We start from the raw sequence: 19,334 nt of genomic DNA, 5'->3' as shown, positions 1-19,334 counted from the left end.
TAGGATTTCCTTATAGGAAAAAATATGCATTAGGTTAAGAAGACATATTTCCAATAAGCAACTTATACTCAAAATTCCTATTCTGTGGCTGGCAAAAAGATAATCCTTTGTTTAACTAGCTCAATTATTTCTTTAAAAAAAAAAAACCCACATCACTTTCTTAATACTAGATAGTGAATTTAAATGAAAAAAGTTTACGCTGAGTATCCAAGCACCACAATTAAAAGAAATACCCTGTGTTCCATTTATATTAAATTCTACAGTGAGTAAAATTCAGTCACTGTAACAGAAGTCAAATCAGTAGCAACTTGAGAAAACAGGAATGGAGAATGACTGCAAAGAGGTACAGGGAACTTTCCAGACTGAAATGGTTATTACATTGTTGTGTATATGTCAAAATTCATCAAACTGTAAACTTAAAATATGTACATATATACTGTATGTAAACTGTACTTCAACAAGTTGATTTTTTTTAAAAAAGGTAAAACTGACTAAGCCAAAGGACAATGAAAAAACAAAGACCCTATTTGTAAATGAACATGACTACAGAATTGGGTTCAGACAAGATAGTTGAAAATAAAAATGAACACTTAATACACACCTAATAATATACAAGAAATATGGGTATATTTCATAATGAAAAAGACCAAAATGCAAAAGCCCAAAATATGTTGACTTATGACCATTGTTACCATTCAATCATTAATTACACAATTATATAAACATTTGGTTGAATAGTAATAATGCTGGATGTTGGAGATACAAACAAAACACAGTGCTTGCCTTCAAGAAACTTATAGTCTGATGGGAGAGAAATAAAAATCACAGGCAACTTAAACAATGAAAGGAATAACAGGCAGTGAGAGCTCTGGATGAATACTAGAGTTAGAGCCTTGGGGCAGAGAGGAGTCAAAGAAAGCTTTCCATTTCCAGAAAGACTGCCGTGTAGCTGGAAGCTGGATTATTTATTTATCTATAAATATTCAATAAGCAGCCAGCATGTGCCAGGGACTGTGCTGAGTACCAGGTATACTTTAACAGGCAAAACAGAAAGAGTTGTTACCTTCACAGGGCCTAGAGTACAGACAGGGAGGCTGACAATAAAAAAGTAACAAGTGCAACAGGTATACCTAAAATTGGTGGTACATTCTATGAGGAGTGCTAAAATGAGGATAAACAAAAAGATACCAACTATAGATATGATGATCTGAGAAGAGGACAATTAAGCTGAGTTCTGAATGATGAGAAGAAGCCAACAATTAGAGTCACTTTAGGGAAAGAAAAAGCATACGCTAAGAGACAAAATTATGATGGCACATTTGGGTAACTTTAAATAGTTCAGCATAGTTTGACAACATATAAACTGAGCGTGAGACTATAAAAAGAAAGTGGTAAGAAATAAGGTCCAAGCAGTAAGTGAGACCTATTAATGAAGGACACTTTTGTGCCATATTATAGAGCTGGTTTGCTTTTCTTCCCCCGCCCCCCACTTTGGTTTGTTTCAATTACCTACTTTACTCAAAATACTCATCACAACTACAAAAAGGAAAAATTCATGAAATAAAAAGTCAAGTGCAGTAACATTAATGTCAGATATTTAGAAGAGATACACTTAAAAAGGAGAAGAAAACTAGATTTAGAAAAAAAATTACAGGACACTGAAGGGAGAAATATTTTACTATATTCAGGGGAAAAAAAAAAAAAAACCAAGTAGCAAAAATCCAAACATAAAACTGACAAAAAAGAATCATAAAAATGGTAACATCTGGTTCTTGTTCTAATTTTTAAATTAATAATTCAGGGGTATAGAAAGACACACCTGAATCTAAAATGACCAAACCTTATCTCATAACGTTCATGTGGAAAAAAAAAAAAATTCCAAAATAGGAACAATCTACATATTTTGATAAAAAAATTTTTAAAGAAAAATCAGAATAACAGTATTTTAAATTAAGTTTTGCTGTTAATTAATTACTCAGAAAGGATGCTAGGCCAGACTACATGGTGCTTCTAGTTTTTCTATATACTCTATGCATTTCTGATAAATGGGGAAAGAATAGATGACCTGGCAGAAGGCTCAGACAATAATATGTGATTTACAGGACATGAATGCAGCTACCATAAGATTTATCTGACAGCCCTCTCCGATAGTGGACTGTTGAGTATCCGATGGAATGATTTCTAGTCTAGAAAGTCTACTACTGAGTAGCCATACACATTATTTATTTATTAGATGTTTTGGGTTGAAACCATTTTTAAATGATGCACTTCACAATGCACAGTCATAAATTTAGCTTTAAACCCAAGAAGGGAGGTAGTGTTATTGGAATGCATGTCAGACTGAATTAGGATGAGCAAAGCAACGCTTTTATAAAGTGGCCTTGAATGCAATGTCAATTCTTTCAAAAATGATATTAATGTCAAATGAGCATGATACAAACACTTTACACAATGCTAGAATAATATTACTTGAAATATTTAGCATTTCCTTTGAATTCATATAGATTTCTACAGGGTTTATACACATATACAACAAATACTAGGCACAAATAAGTTACATGCTTGTGAAAAACTAAATCTGAAGTATAAATGAGAGTTTGTTCAATTTTTTTCTACACATCAGAGAGTACACAGTTTCCTGAAGAATGTATACAATCTTATTTTAAAGAAGTAAAAAAAAATTAAATCAAGCTTTGAAGTTTAAGTAGCTCTCGAATTATTTTACATGGGATTCAATATATGAATAAACCTAATTTAATAAATCTTCAGTATTTAACTTTACTCAAAAATGTAATGCTGAGTATGTAAAGAAAGCTTTTCTACTCTAAATAACAGGATTTTTACCTTAACAATGTTAAAATGTAAATGAGATAAAATATGAAATGGTGTCTAATCAACCTAATAATGAATAAGTGAATAATGAAAAATATAATCTTAGTTGAAGCTTCAAGAAAATATATAGTGATCTGTTTAGTTTTAATGACAGCAAACCAAATGTGATCATTTCCACATTTCTTAAATTTAGGCCCTAATCTTTCTTTTGTAATAAAATGTGGCTAATTTAAACACCTTGTTAAAAAGAATGAAAAAGAAAGTAAGTTCTGAATGGATTCAAAGAAAATAATCAGAACATGGCTGACTGTCATGAAATTAACACCAACTAATTTGTAAAGTTTTAAATCAAATTTGCAGATGTTAAGTTCATAAGCATATCCCATTATTTATGTGATTAAAAAGGAGTTTTTGACCTGATCTTTCGATCTTTGGCATTTAATCCTCTCCATCTCCCCTTAAAAAATTAATTAAAATTTTAGCAATATGCTAGCTTTTCACTTCCCACCCTATCTCAGACTAAAAAAAATTATCAATCAAACTCAAGTCATCCCCACCCAGTATCTGCAAAATGTCGACTTCAAATTCAATTTCATATCTCTTAAGCTTTCATGTAGAAAAAGACAGTTCACTTCTTAACAAAATAAATCACTTTTGTGATTGCCAATCTGACCTCTTTGAATTAGGAAAATTCAAAGTGAAAAATGTAATTATCACCCCGGAACAATCTGTATACATCTGGAGCTAATTCTGGCTTCATTTTTCACATCATTTTTCACACTGTGCTACATCTTACAGAGATGCCATGGAATTTTTGAAGAACTCATAAAAAATGGTAAGGACTTCAAATAACCAATAATGTATTTGATTTTATTCACACAGAAATCTTGAGAATATCTGACTTTTGCAACTTACTCTACTAAGTGATCTTCATATCCTATTTGATTGGATTAGTATTAAACAGCACTTTGACATACATGATAAATAGGTGCATTAAAACATGTCATTCTTCATCTTTTTAGCTTCTAACATTCAGCTATGTAATACACTATCTGAAACCACTTTGATGTATCAAGAATATATTCAATTCTTCTAAACTAGAAAGTGGAACTTTGTTATCAAAATTCACCTAAGAAACGATTGTATCAGTATAAACAATTTCATACTCTGTGAAGAAACATCCAAAATGGTAAGCAAATGCTTCTTAAAAGTAAGGGTAATTTTGTATTGGTTTAAGAATGGCATATGGTAATTTAGATCCAAGAAATAAACAAGCAATTATTTCAAATCAGATTAATTAATGAAAAATTTTCTACATTAAGTTTTTTAAAGGAATGGAGTTTTCTAAAGGAGATGATTAAATTATAAAAACACGATTCTTGCTAAATCTAAGAATAATAAGCTCACTAGAAACATAACTAGTCCTCACAAGTTCATTATAAAAATCCATTAGGTGTAATCTCTAGAAGTAATTGTTCTTATTGCATTTTATTGACAATGCATAGTATTGATTTTTCACACCTTCTATGATTCTTTAATTTGTATTCATGAAATGTCCATCAGCACAGTCTAAATAAATTTGGCAATATAGGTGCTAAAATGAATAAATCGATGCAAAGAAACATTAATTTTGCATTATCCTTATTCGTCAGGCAAGTAAACCACAAGAGTTGTAAATGAAGGTCAAAGGTTTTGAAATGGGTCAGAACCCTTGACCTCTAGACCAATATCCTTCCTATTAAAAAAGGCTATTTTAAAGTTTTAAGTAGGGGAATTTACTACCAGCAAGATATCATTTTTAAAAGACTACAAAGAAAACTCTCAATAAAAACATTCATCTGTTTAATTGCAAAACAGAAAAGAAAAACCATTAAAAGATACATGATTTTTATGTAAGTTTTCTAAAACTCATTAAAGTTTACCACATGAGGTATAAAATTTCTGAACACTGAAAGCAATTTTGCTTTAGGAATTTATTTACTACATCTTATTATGATGGCTGCCATATTTTTGTTGATGTTTTCCCAAATCTATTCTGTATGTCAAAAATAATTAGCAATGACAAGAACTCAAAATTATTTATCACTCATTTTATAACCTCTACACAAAAGGGAAGTAAACCCATTATTCCTAGGGGAGTCAGAGTGGCACTCCACAAGGTACAAAAATAAATCTGTTTCTATAACCTTAATATATGCAGCAAAGAAATTTAGCCACCTCAAGATCATTTGCTCTAGACATTTTTTAATGTGATTCTAAAAACCTGTTTCTCATTCTTCTGTTCCCTCTCAGCACTCACTACAAAATTATCTGCTAGTATCAAAGAAGTAATCCTTTTGCAATACAAATAAAATTATTTTAAAACTGCAAACTTAAACTCTATTATAGCAAAAATTTCTACTAAAACAATTATAACTTCCTTGTAAAATAAATTCATGCAAGAATTTACTTTTAATCCAACATTTATTCCTGTTACTCACCTGAGAACACAGTAGCATAACCAATTCCACAACCGAACTACTAGACTTCATGCAAACCAGACCTATTTTAAAGAGAATTTAAAAGAAAAATTACAAAAGTAAAAAACAAATATGAGGGATTTGTTATACAACTTTATCCAAATGCTTTTAAAACAAAATTTAATATCTTGCTAAGAACCAAACCCACACACATTTGATCATATGAGTAAACAAGGTACTGCGTAATTACTTTAAACTTGGTACCAAAACTACCGCAACTTTATTTGTAAACTATTTCATTTCAGTATTCAATCTACCAAAACATTAGAACTCCATATATAATGACATTTCACAATACTTAGAAATGTGCACAACATATGCCGTATTGATCAATATCATCTACATTTTGTTTTGGAGAGAGTTGATTGTTATACATGCAGAGAAGGGAAATGGCTCCCTGACCTTTGTTTTCTCCACCACACTCTCTCCCTTCAACCCTCTAGCTATCAATCAAGTTTCCATTTTGTTTCATGGCAGCAGACATCCCAAACACTCTTATTAGTACCTTGACCTGTGACCTCACACTAAACCTTAACAGAAGTGCAAGCGTTCTGTTATATATTCTTGATTTCTTATAAATAAATTCATTTAAATTTTCTCTTCTGTTTCATTTGCGTTCACCAAAAATATCTCGGGAAGGAACTTCTAAACAATTAATACATATCTAAAGACTTCCTAAATGTTACCAACAAAATCTATAAAAGTTCATTCAAAGAACACGTCATAACCAGTATGTTAAAAAAGCAATGCCCATAATTAAAAGCACTAAATTACATTACTAATAATCAGAAAAATTGTAATTTTTCATTCTATATTTTTCTAAGCAAACACAAGTTTAGAATCCAGGGTGTAACAACTAAAATAATTCCTGGTGGCCCCTGATATGCGCTACACAATTATCTTCTTTCTTTATTCCCATGAAAGCTCTTGCAGGCATCCCATCCCTTCCTAATCTTTCTTTAATGTTCTCGCTCTGTAGTTCTTTTTCCTTATCTCTTTTATTTTATTTTTTTTTAAAGATTTTATTTATTTATTTGAGACAGAATGAGAGAGAGAGAGAGCTCATGAGAGGGGGGAGGGTCAGAGGGAGAAGCAGGCTCCCCGCCGAGCAGGGAGCCCGATGCGGGACTCGATCCCGGGACTCCAGGATCATGACCTGAGCTGAAGGCAGTCGCTTAACCGACTGAGCCACCCAGGCGCCCCTTCCTTATCTCTTTCAGTCATGGGGCCTCATACCTACTGATGGCACACACTGCCATTCTGTAGCCTTAAAAATAGCATTCACGTTAAATAGGTTGCTCCCCCCGCTTCACTTTTGAGAAAAGAACCATGTTTCTCAATGTCTGAAAAAATGTATAACATAGAAATAATGATGATAGGGCGCCTGGGTGGCTCAGTCGTTAAGCGTCTGCCTTCGGCTCAGGTCATGATCCCAGGGTCCTGGGATCGAGTCCCACATCGGGCTCCCTGCTCGGCGGGAAGCCTGCTTCTCCCTCTCCCACTCCCCCTGCTTGTGTTCCTGCTCTCGCTATGTCTCTCTCTCTGTCAAATAAATAAATAAAAAATCTTAAAAAAAAAAAAAAAAAGAAAAGAAATAATGATGATAATAGTGTCAGCACCAGCATGAAAATTAGCTACAGAGTATATACATGTTGCATTAAGAAAGCAGGTCATTAACTTAGACTAAATTATGGTTTCTATAGAGCTGAAATGGGCATAGCTCTGAAGGCTACTACCAAGGCCAAAAGGAAGGGCATAGCAATAGTCCATCTCATTGCTGGTGTAGCCCTCTGCTGGTCTGAAACTTTGTCACTTTACATAAAACGTAAACAACCAGGAAGTTCCATATACTTCAACTTCCAAAAAGTAAACTCGTATCTTTCTTCATGTAGGCCATTATTCCTAACTGCTCTATTCTAAAGAAACCAGAATTCCTACCAACTTTCCTTTAATGGCAAAACATTTAGGCTCTGATCTTGCTCAGCCTTTTTTATCCACTCAGAAAAAGACCAATAATGATAAAAAAGGCCTTGGGCTACCCAAAGTTAGAACTCAATGATCAATGAGTTGAGTGTTCAGTGATGATAAAATAAGTAACATTTCATAGTTTGATTAGAACAATTTATGTGTTTTTTGGAATGGGGTTTTGTAGATTTGTGAAGGATGGGGAGGAGGGCCAAGGCGGATGGTATATTAAATTTTAAAAGAGAAAGGGCTTTAGAGGACAAAAAAGACCTTACATTAGATCTCTAATAATAAGCTCCCTGTCTAAAGGGCATTAATACTGTAAACAAAAATATATAACCTTGGGCCCCAACAAATAAGAAATATCACCAAGAAAGGACTTGGTATCAGGCTGCACAACTTAATCATCTCTCTTTCTTTCTCTCTCTCTCTCTCGCCCTTGGGTGACATATGAAAAAGGAAGAAATGAATTATAAACCAATAAATCTGTCTTCAGACTCCAAGAATTATCCAAAGGAAGGCCTTAAACAATAGTGAAGTTCTAAGTTGCTGCAGAAGTATTTTCGTTTATACACACACACATCCTATTATTGCTCCAGTTAGCAGAAAGCGAACAAGGTACTGTAGCCTCAGATATCTGTAGGCTCCTAATCCAACTTCCCTAAAAGACTCTCAGAACAATGGTAAGGTTCATTTTGCTTGGTTTTATTTTTGGTTCGTTTTTCAAAGATATGCAATTTTAATCTCTTCAAAAAAGACAAACTCAGGATACCAAAGCCAAGAGTTTTATACTCTTCTGGAGTTTCATAACCAAAGACGACTATAATTTCTTCACCCAAGACTATTTACCCCACCTCCATTATCAATGCTTTTCCTTATTGCTAAATTCAGAAATATTAAATGTCTTACCAGATATTAAGCTGGCAACATAACATCTGAACCCATTGATCTGTCTAAACTTTCAAGCAGACCATGAAAAACAGTCATGACCATTTGCCATATGTAAGAAGTCTTTTAAAAAATACATATTTTAAGTCAACTTAGTTTATATAAAAAGAGATGATTACAAACATTATTAGAAGTTTTAATAATAATTTAAGCAAAATGAACTCAAATTCTTATTCTGTATTTTTCTGGGTTTAAAGGTATTTGTATAGGGTGCCTTCATGGCTCAGTGGTTAAGCGGCTGCCTTCAGCTCAGGTCATGATCCCAGGGTCCTGGGATCGAGTCCCACATAGGGCTCCCTGCTCAGCAGGGAGTCTGCTTCTCTCTCTGCCCCTCCCTACTCCCGTTCATGCACACACGCTCTCTCTCTCCACCCCCCACAAAAATAAATAAAATCTTTAAAAAAAAAAAAAAAGTAAAGATATTTGTATATATCCTATATGAGCAATGCCCTTTGAATACAACTAACTACTCCTCACCAATCTATAAACATGATATCCACCTTGTAAATACTAATTCCAAATTTCAAATAAACCTCTAATAGGTTCCAGCTTATCATTAATTCTGGTCCTTTTTCTTGAACTTACATCATCAAATGCAGTACTTTGGAAAAACTGAATCATTCAAAAACTTTGTTGAAGACCGCCACCTTCTTTGATCCAGAATTATATTTTCTTCTTTAGACTTTCAAACACCATTTAGAATGATCAATCCACTGATTTTTTTCATTTCTACATGAGCTTTTCCTGCCAATCATTTTCATGTAATACACCTGCCTTTTTTATTCACTTAGAAACTGTGCCAAGTAAATTGTGGTGTGGAACTATCAAAACCATGGAAGAACACTGTCACGCACCTTTTTAGCAAAATAAGATGTTCCATGGCTTGTCAGAAAACATTGCATAAATTTTGTACAAAGAAATCCTTTCTATTGAATGACATACTAAGAAAACCAATTTCCTTTTTGTCCACAGAAATATACTATGCACTAATGAATTCTTGAGTTTGATAAAAATTTCTGAGTGCTGCTCAGTCTTTTTAAATTCATCCTCAGATGGTCTAATAATTATAAAATGTCTTCTTCTATCAATTTTTTCACCTTATCATTAAGGGCAGAAAATGAACAATTCTGAATTCTTAAATTCAGTGAAAGCTGAAAATAAGACCACAAAATGGTGTCCACAAATTTCTTTTACATCGATTACACCAGTATTTCTCAATCTTTTTTTTTTATTATTGCTCCCCACTAGGAAGCTATTTCAGACCATTTTTTTCTTAATTGCACTCCCATGAAATTTTAATACTAAAGATATACTATATAGATGTACTTTGGCTCATTGGAGGGTCAGAAAGCATATGATACCTAAAATATTTTTGCCCTCCCCAAATACCAGTTTTTGTTCCCACTGAGAAAACAAATTTCTATCTTCTTAAAATATGATCCAGTACTTTGGGAAATGCAGTAAACAGAGGGTGAGCCAAAAGTGAGGATTTATTTTCTAGGGGTAATTCCAGTATTCTTGTCTTCTCATTATTTTATAGTCCTTACTATAGTAGGAATAACTGATGAATAATGGCGAAATAGTAAAATGTTTTAAGGTATAGGAAAATTAAGATCACAAAGACCCCATAATAAATCCTAGATTTATAAAAACATGTCCAATGAACTTACATATGGTATGGTAAAAAATAAAATAAATTTTATTTTTTAAGTAATTTTCTGTTTTTGAAAGACCTCTTTAAAAAAACAAAATTAGGGGCACCTGGGTGGCTTGGTCAGTTAAGTGGCTACCTTCGGCTCAGGTCATGATCTCAGGATCCTGAGATCAAGCCCCAAGTCGGGCTCCCTGCTTAGCAGAGAGTTTGTTTCTCCCCCTCTCTCTGCCCCTCTCCTTGCTTGTGCTCTCTCGCTCTCTCTCAAATAAATAAATAAAATCTTAAAAAAAAAGTCATAAAATATCAATCCTTACAAAAGGTTGAAAAAGAGGGTTAATATCACTAAAGTTAAGACAATCAGAAAATATATGGTTCTAGGCAAGATGTAATAGGAAGGTTACCTCTAACTAAACTTTTAAATCTAATCGCAAGCCATCAGAAAATATATGGGAGAGAGAAACCATTAAAACCATCAGGAAACAATGGCCACAGAGTGCCAAAATATGTAACATTCTACAGAACAACCAACCAGATTTCTTCAACAAGCCAATAGCATGAAAAGAGAGGGAAAAAAACAGAGAAACTATTTGATATTAATAGTATAACCAAATGCAGTAAATTGATTTTGTATATTAATTAGAAGAAAATGATTTATAAAAAGACATCTAAATAAAGATGAATATGAACTGAGTATTATATGACATAGAATTATTATCAATATTAGGTGTAATCACCGCAGTTATGATTGTGTAAGAAAATATCCTTTTTACATGGATTATTATTTAAGGATAAAACGACATAACGTCTAGAACTGTTTTTTGTTTGTTTGTTTTTTTAAAGATTTTATTTATTTATTTGACAGAGAGAGACACAGCGAGAGAGGGAACACAAGCAGGGGGAGTGGGAGAGGGAGAAGCAGGCTCCCCGCAGAGCAGGGAGCCCGATGCGGGACTCGATCCCAGGACCCTGGGATCATGACCTGAGCTGAAGGCAGTCGCTTAACCAACTGAGCCACCCAGGCGCCCCACCTTTTTACATGGATTATTAATTATTTAAGGGTAAAACGACATAATGTCTAGAACTGTTTTAAGTACTAAAGCAAAATAAAGGGAGGTAGATAATAACAATTATAGCAAAACAAAGATGGTTTGGGAGTTGGTATTAAGTTCATGGTTATTTTATTTTCTACTCCGTAAATATTTAACATTTAAAATATTTTAAATTAAAAAAATCATTTAAGATGAACCATGAGAGACTATGGACCCAGGGAAACAAACTGAGATTTCAGAGGGGAGGGGGGTGGGGGGACAGGGTAACCGGGTGATGGGCATTAAGGAGGGCACGTGTTGTGATGAGCACTGGGTGTTATACACAACTAATGAATCATTGAACACTACTATAGTACTATAGTACTATACAGTGGTTAACTGAACATAATAAAAAAAGTTAAAATTTAAAAAAATGTAGAAGTAATAAACTTCTCAAGTGTCTGGTCATACAACTAGTGATTGACAAAGGCAGGATTAAAACCAAGGTCTCCTGTCTTTGAGACTAGTGCTTTTTGTACAGTACCATGCTGCTAACACTTCTACTCAAACTTTTTTACAATGCACAAAAACCACCACCCAAAACATTTCTCACAACTTAAAATACACACATAAGATGCATAAAACTTCTAGATTTCTTTTGCCAACGTTATGAACACAGTCCAATGAGTAGGTACTGCTCAGGTTTATAGGTAAGCAAGAGTGCATCATATTCCTTGTTATCAGTTTAGCAGAACTTACTAAGAAACTGATTCTAAATTAAATTTTGTTCAGAGATCTAGAATTGGCAAGTTTAGTACTTCTGAGTATCTTGTTGGATCTATTATAAAATTCAAAGACCAACTAAAAAGCAACAATGTCTTGCTACACCAAAAAGCTGTAATTAATAATTCATTTTACAATAATGAAATATAGCTCATAAGTCGTCACACCACTTTAAAAAATAAACATTTAACATGTGAAGTATAAATTAGTCCTTCAATTTTTCAATTAATTATCTTTCAAATTTTATTACTTCATTAGATCAAATAGTCCATGAATGGCTGAATAAATTATACCCTTCAGCAGATAAAGTAAATTTCTACCCCAAATTAATTAAATATTTCTAAAACCTGAACTTTTTCAAATAAATTCAATGCTACTTTTTCCCCCCTGTGGAAATGAGATCACTCATCACCAAATCCATATACATGTATAGCACAGATGTTAATGAAATTCCTCTTTCAGCTAAAGCTTATTCTTACAAAGTGTTAATATCCCTCAATTAATGCTAAGATAAAAGAGTATCTTAAACTATTAAACTACCTCTACCTTGCATTTCCATATTCTTATTTGTACAAAAAGAGTGGTTTTTTGGGGCGCCTGAGTGGCTCAGCTGTCAAGCGTCTGCCTTCGGCTCGGGTCATGATCGCAGGGTCCTGGGATCGAGCCCCGCATCGGGCTCCCTGCTTCGCGGGAAACATGCTTCTCCCTCTCCCACTCCCCCTGCTTTTGTTCCCTCTCCCACTGTCTCTCTCTCTGTCAAATAAATGAGTAAAATCTTTAAAAGAAAAAAAAAAAGGTGGTTTCTTACAAGTTTTAAGAAATTCCTCAAGAGATCATCTTACTCAACAAAAATTTATAACTAAAGCTGTAAATTGATACTTTAAGACACCAGAGTCAGAAAATTACATTTTCCCATGATTTTTCAGCTTTAGGAGAATCAAAGTGTTTTATCGTAAACTATCAACCAAGGACAAAGACAAGCCAGATTTAGCAAACTTCTAGTCCAAACACTTCTAAATAAAAAAATCAATCCTATATTATTACTGATGAAAGTCCTCTAGCTTATCCTTAACTAATTCTAGTTATAAGGATGAAGATTGGTATTTTGAAGTCAGTCTATTAAGCTCTTAACTAGAATTGTTTGAAAAGCTATTCTCTTTTGAACTGATATCTGCTGTCAGAGATAGCACTTCGCTGTGTCACCCATTCTAATATTAGAAGATATTCACTACATGCCAAATGCCCCATATTAAAAAAAAAAAAACCCAAATACTTCTCATTCATTCCATAAACAGAATGGTTTCCAATCCACTCAACAACCAACTTTGCATGCTATCTAGTTTGACACCATCTCAAAGTATACTACCTATAAATGATCCAAGAATCTATGTATAAATAGGATAGAGTACTACTGTTACTTCTACTCATTTATAAAACAGAATTCTACTAATAAAGACTAATAACACATTCCTCATTTCCTAATATGTGGCAATACACTATTGTTTATATGGACCTTAAGTTCAAGTAAAATCCCAGGTAAATGCCCACTAATTACTACAACACTAATTTTTCCAACTCTCCATTCTCATAGTTCGTTTTAATGCTTTAAAAAAAGAAGTCTAAGTCGTAGTTCTTTGGTTCAGTACATACTTTTCTGCTTCACCCAAACCACTGATTAAAAAATCCAAATCAGATTAGAATATTAGATGAGACATATTTTTCAGAATACAGACTCCATAAGAAATCTTATCAAAGGCTGAAAATACTTGAACAATGAAACTCCATGCATCTCATATTATCCATTTAACTTTGAAAGTTAAATATAAATTTAAATATATATTTATGTAAAGTGACATACAGAAAAATCACTTACTTGTTCCTTCTATAAGCAGTTCTTGTCCATGACTACCCAGAAGTGTCCGAGAAAGAAAAGGTGCAAAATCCACAAAAATCTCTCGCAGAAGAGGAGCTGCCTTTTCCAAAGCATGTTCAAGCTTCTCTGTAATACTAATGGAAAGATGCTATATGAACTATTATTAGAATTTACAATTTTTAGTTTTTAAAATGAGTTTCCACAGAAATGTAAAATTCATGAGAAGTTAAAAATTACATAAAGACTCATTATTGCTATACATATCATTCCTTCTGCTGGAATACCCTTTATTATTAAGTTCTATACTACCACCCCCAGCCCTGACAAACAATCTGATAAACAACCGCTCTAAGCATCAGCTCTTATTGGAAATCTTAATGGGTCAGTTGAGAGCACTTGATTTTAACACCATTATGACCTAAAAAAACTCTACCAAATCCTTATCAAATTTGTCTATTCATGGGGCACCTGAGTGGCTCAGTGGGTTTAAGCATCAGCCTTCAGCTCAGGTCATGCATGATCTCAGGGTCCTGGGATAGAGCCCTGCATTGGGCTCCTTGCTTTAAGAGGACTCTGCTTCTCCCTCTCCCTCTGCCCCTCCCCCGACTCGTACACACACTCTCTCTCAAATAAAGTCTTTAAGAGAAAAAAATTTGTCTATTAATAAACCATCAACACCTTCAGTTCAAGAATTATGTTTTCATTTCTAAGTTCTCAGCTGCAGCATACACCATAGACTCCATAAATATTTATAAACTGAATTAGTTTATATTCTTTTTTCATTGACATCTTTATCTCTAAGAATTTTTTTCTAAAGCAATCTGAACAACTTTTCATTTGAAATTAGTATACTTTACTGGCACATTTATAATGATCTCAATTTACATATTAATACGTCTTTGTGACTATATGCACATATACTCATACATGTATGTATACACACATAAACACATATACAAACACACAAAAATATATATTTAATGAGTTAAAATAAACAAGCTCCCGCATTTCAGGAAATTCAGAGGTATCCACAGCTTTAGTTCCTAACTTATAAATGAAACATATATACAAACAGCCACTACTTACCTATTTATTCACATAAGGAGTACTTCATAATACCAACAAGAGTTGCTACTGAAACCGTCAACTGTTAAGCTGATGGAAATTTCTTCTGCCAAATAGCATCTCGTCCTAGATACTACCCTTAATTCTATTCCTCTCTACTTATAGAGATTCACCTCTGGATAGTATCACAACTACAAGATTACACTTACAGCACTCTAGTGTCTATATTTGTAGAGTGCTATGGATTTTCCAGTTGTGGAAGGAGGATCAAGAACTCTGACCACGAAGGCTTTAGTGGTAGAAAATATTCACAGCATTCCAACTTAGAATTTGAAATGCATATTCCCAATTTAAAAAGGTTAATGACAGTAAAAATCTACCTACTATTCAGTTTCACTGTGGCTTTGGTTGACTGCCTTTAACTTATTTCAGCATTTTTGTAGAAAACGAACAATGAATTCTAAATTTCCAGTTTATAATCATATGAAACCTAAGTCATAAGTTACTACTTGTGTAATTAAATATTTGTTTTGCATGCAGCACTTACTAATCACAATAGCCACTTCTCATAAACCTTTTACATCTCATAATCTTTAAAAAGGAACTTCTAAAATAGTCAAGCCTCTAAATGTCACTTATGTTTTTAAAAAAAGAAATAGACAAAAGAAAGTTAAAAAAAAGAAGAAAAAAAGCTAGACAGTTTAAAGAGTCATCAAAAGGAATAAATCACAAATATCCAAGTTAATAGCTTTAATACCTCATATTTGAAACTTGGTCTTGTGGAACTGAGCCAACTGTTGGCACCGAGGGCAATTTTGCATTAGATGATCTACCACCTATAAAAGAAAATAACCATTTACAGGAATTTTCTGTTTTTAGATAAAGGTTCAAACACAGAAGCTATCTTTATACCATGTCAACAAAAAACATTACAATGCATTTTTAAATGTCCATTATAATTTGGATAACATTAAAATCTATCAATTAAGGAGGTCTTTCTTTAATCATTTAACATGTTTGATTATTACACCAAGTTTGATTTTTACACCAAATAACCTATGATCCATCAGCTGCAGTGGATACAGAAAACTAAATTCTGTCTCCCTAAATTGGAGTCATGAATGCTTCTATCCAACAAGTGGCGACAGAGATTTACAAATAGAAACTTTTTAAAATTGAAGCAAAAAGCATAAACAGCTAATTCCAAATTTAGCCTCAAGCACATAAACCTCCACTTCCATAAAAACTGACCTTATTCGGTCACTTACGCTATAGCCTGACTGCTTCTAAGTCTAGCCTAACAAACATAACCCAGTAAATACCTGAGAAACCTTTCTTAAATGATTCAAATAGAAGTTATACTTCCTCATTTGTATCCTCAATGTAATTAGAACATTACCTGTTGGTTTATTTGTCACACTGTATTTCAATTGATTTTTTAAATATCCTTCTTCCTACTATACTCATCTACTAGACCTCATCTTTTTCATTCATCTCTCTCTAAGCCTAGAGAAGTTGACAAAAGAAGGTCCTCAATTTATGTTAATTTTAAGCTGAAATTATTCCCTTAATCATTCCCATCTCCCATATTTTACAGGTCAATCTTCCCACCTGGAATATACTTCTCTATTTCCTACTTTTTTATGTCCATCTCTCTGTTCAAACTACTGTATAAAATTAATTTCTACCATGTGATCTTATTTTACTCTCCAATGAATACTTCCAGATACCCTTAAATACTCTTGTATATTTTGTTGAATGGCCAATTCATCCTCTTATATTACAAAATGTTCAAACTCTTTTATCCTATACAAGAATTATCATCTTTGTTTTCAACAAATAACTGTTTACTTAGCAAAAGAAAAATAATCACCAGAAAAGTAACTCTGGAAGAGTAAAACAACAGATAGGCACAAAAACAACATACATTATGACAAGTCTTGAAAGAGTGAATCTAGAAGACTAATTTGTAGGATAATTTACTGAGGCTTAAGGAGTTCTAAAAGCTCAAGAAAGAAAAGGGAGGGGAGGAGCAAGATGGCGGAGGGGTAGGAGACCTAAATTTCGTCTGGTCCCAGGAATTCAGCTAGATAGGGATTAAACCATTCTGAACACCTACGAACTCAACAGGAGATCAAAGAAAAGAATAGCAGCAACTCTCTGAACAGAAAAGCGACCACTTTCTGGAAGGTAGGACGTGCGGAGAAGTGAATCCGAGGCAATACTTGGGAAGACAGATGGCAGGGGAGAGGGCCTCCGTTGGCCGCTTCTAGCAAGTGACAGAGCCGCAGAGCCCAAAATCGGAACTTTTAGAAGTTGGCTCCGCTGAGGGACGTCGCTCCAGTGGCTAAGCAGGGGGTGGAAACCTCGCTGGACAGTGTGGTCTCAGGACCCTCAGGGTCACAGAAAGACCGGGGGTGCCTGAGTGTGGCAGAGCTCCCAGGTATCGGAGTGGGGAAGCCGGCTGCAGAAGACGGAGCCAAGGAGTGAGCTCTCAGCTCGGGGTTGCCATAAACCGTGATCCGCAGCACAGTCAGGCCACTGCTCCTCCAGCACGGACCCAGCAAGCGACAGATCGGGGAGACTCCCCTTCCCCCCAGGAGAAGCGGTGCGGCAAGCACCGCAGGGATCTGCTGGGTTTGGAGACTCCACACGGGGTAGTGACCCAGAGAAAGAAACGCTGGGTCACAGGCCGGGTGAGAGCGGAGTGCGGCCAGAGACTGGGGAGACGGGAGTGACTGCTTTTCCCTGGGGGCGCACTGAGGAGTAGGGCCCCGAGTTCTCGGCTCCTCCCGGGTGCAGACTGGGAGGCCGCCATTTTCACTCTCGTCCTCCAAAGCTGTACGGAAAGCTTGCAGGGAACAAAAGCTCCTGAGAGCAAACCCGAGAAGATTACTTAGCCCAGTCAGGCAAGGGCGAGGCAATTCCACCTCTGGCAAAGACATTTGGGAACCACGGCAAAAGGCCCTTCCCCCAGAAGATCAGCAAGAACAGCCAGTCAAGACCAAGTTTACCAATCAGTGAGAATGGCAGAACTCCAGCACTAGGGGAATACTGCACATAGAATTCATGGCTTTTTTACCATGATTCCTTAGTCTTTCAAAGTTAATTTTTTAAATTTTTTTTTTTAATTTTTCTTTTTCCCTTCTTTAACCAACATCTTATCGATCCCCTTTTTAAAAATCTTTTTTATTTTTCATTTCTAAAGTCATATTCTATCCCTTCATAGTAGTTAAGCTTATTTTATATATATTATATGTATATTATATTATATATAAGATATATATTATATATATGTATATTATATATATATATATGTTGTTCTCTCTTTAAAATTTTGGGATACACTTTCTTCTAACATACCAAAATATACCCTAAATCTCTAGTGTATGGCTTTGTTCTGGTCTCCTGCCTGATCATATTCTTTTTTTTTTTTTTTTAAATCCTCTTCATTATTCAACCAACTTCTAATCTTATCAATTCCTTTTATAAAATCTTTTATAATTTTCTTCTTTACAGTCATATTCCATCTATTCCTCGTATTTACCTTTATTTTTCTACATATAAAAGCTTTTCTTTCTTTAAAATTTTGGGAGGCACTTTCTTCTAACAGACCAAAATATGCCCAAAATCTAGTGTGTGGCACTGATCTCTGCACCAGCCTGATCATATTTGATCATATTCTCTTTTTTGGTTGCTTTATCTTTTTCTTTTTCTTTTTTTTTTCTTTCTTTCCCTTTCTTTTCCGCCGGTTTCAGGTCTCTTCTGATTAGGTTAGTGTGTATTTTTCTGGGGTCTTTGTTGCCCTGTTAGCATTTTGTTCTCTAATTCATCTATTCTCCTTTGGACAAAATGACAAGACAGAAAAAATCACCTCAAAAGAAAGAACAAGAGGCAGTACCAACTGCAAGGGACTTAATCAACATGGAATTTAGTAAGTTGTCAGAATGACGATTTTAAAGATACTAGCTGGGCTTGAAAAGAGCATGGAGATATTAAAGAAACCCTTTCTGGAGAAATAAAAGAACTAAAATCTTATCAAGTCGAAATCAAAAAGGCTATTAATGAGGTGCAATCAAAAATGGAGGCTCTAACTGCTAGGATAAATGGGGCAGAAGAGAGAATTAGTGATATAGAAGACCAAATGATGGAAAATAAAGAAGATGAGAAAAAGAGAGATAATCAACTACTGGATCAGAGGGCAGAATTCGAGAGATAAGTGATACCATAAGACAAAACAATATTAAAATAATTAGGATACTAGAAGAAAAAGAAAGAGAGAGAGGGGCAGAAGGTATATTGGAGCAAATTATGGCAGAGAACTTCCCTAATTTTGGGGAAAGAAACAGGCATCAAAATCCAGGAGGAACAGAAAACCTCCCTCAAAATCAATAAAAATAAGTCAACACCCTGACATCTAACAGTAAAACTTCGAGTCTCAGAGACAAAGAGAAAATCCTGAAAGTACCTCGGGAGAAGAGATCTGTAACCTACAATGATAGAAAAATTAGACTGGCAACAGACCTATCCACAGAGACCTGGCAGGCCAGAAACGACTGGCAGGATATATTCAGAGCAATAAATGAGAAAAGTATGCAGCCAAGAATATATATCCACCTAGGCTGTCACTGAAAATAGAAGGAGAGATAAAAAGCTTCCAGGAGAGG

General features: G+C 34.4%; 1 protein-coding gene across 4 annotated transcripts in view; it reads right to left on the bottom strand.

The window, feature by feature from the left end:
- The window catches only part of LRBA (LPS responsive beige-like anchor protein), a 762,450-nt gene that overhangs the window by 507,075 nt on the left and 236,041 nt on the right, over positions 1 to 19,334 (bottom strand). For all 4 annotated transcript variants that reach the window (XM_044912877.1, XM_044912874.1, XM_044912875.1 and 1 more), the window contains exons 31-33: positions 15,425 to 15,503; positions 13,603 to 13,736; positions 5,313 to 5,374 (exon numbers count right to left, since the gene is read on the bottom strand). In XM_044912877.1, coding sequence (XP_044768812.1) covers positions 5,313 to 5,374; positions 13,603 to 13,736; positions 15,425 to 15,503 — 275 coding nt within the window. The remainder of the gene's footprint in view (positions 1 to 5,312; positions 5,375 to 13,602; positions 13,737 to 15,424; positions 15,504 to 19,334) is intronic.

This window comes from Neomonachus schauinslandi, chromosome 2, assembly GCF_002201575.2.
Source record: "Neomonachus schauinslandi chromosome 2, ASM220157v2, whole genome shotgun sequence".
Lineage (NCBI taxonomy): Eukaryota > Metazoa > Chordata > Mammalia > Carnivora > Phocidae > Neomonachus > Neomonachus schauinslandi.
This window is presented reverse-complemented; position numbering and strand designations above follow the sequence as displayed.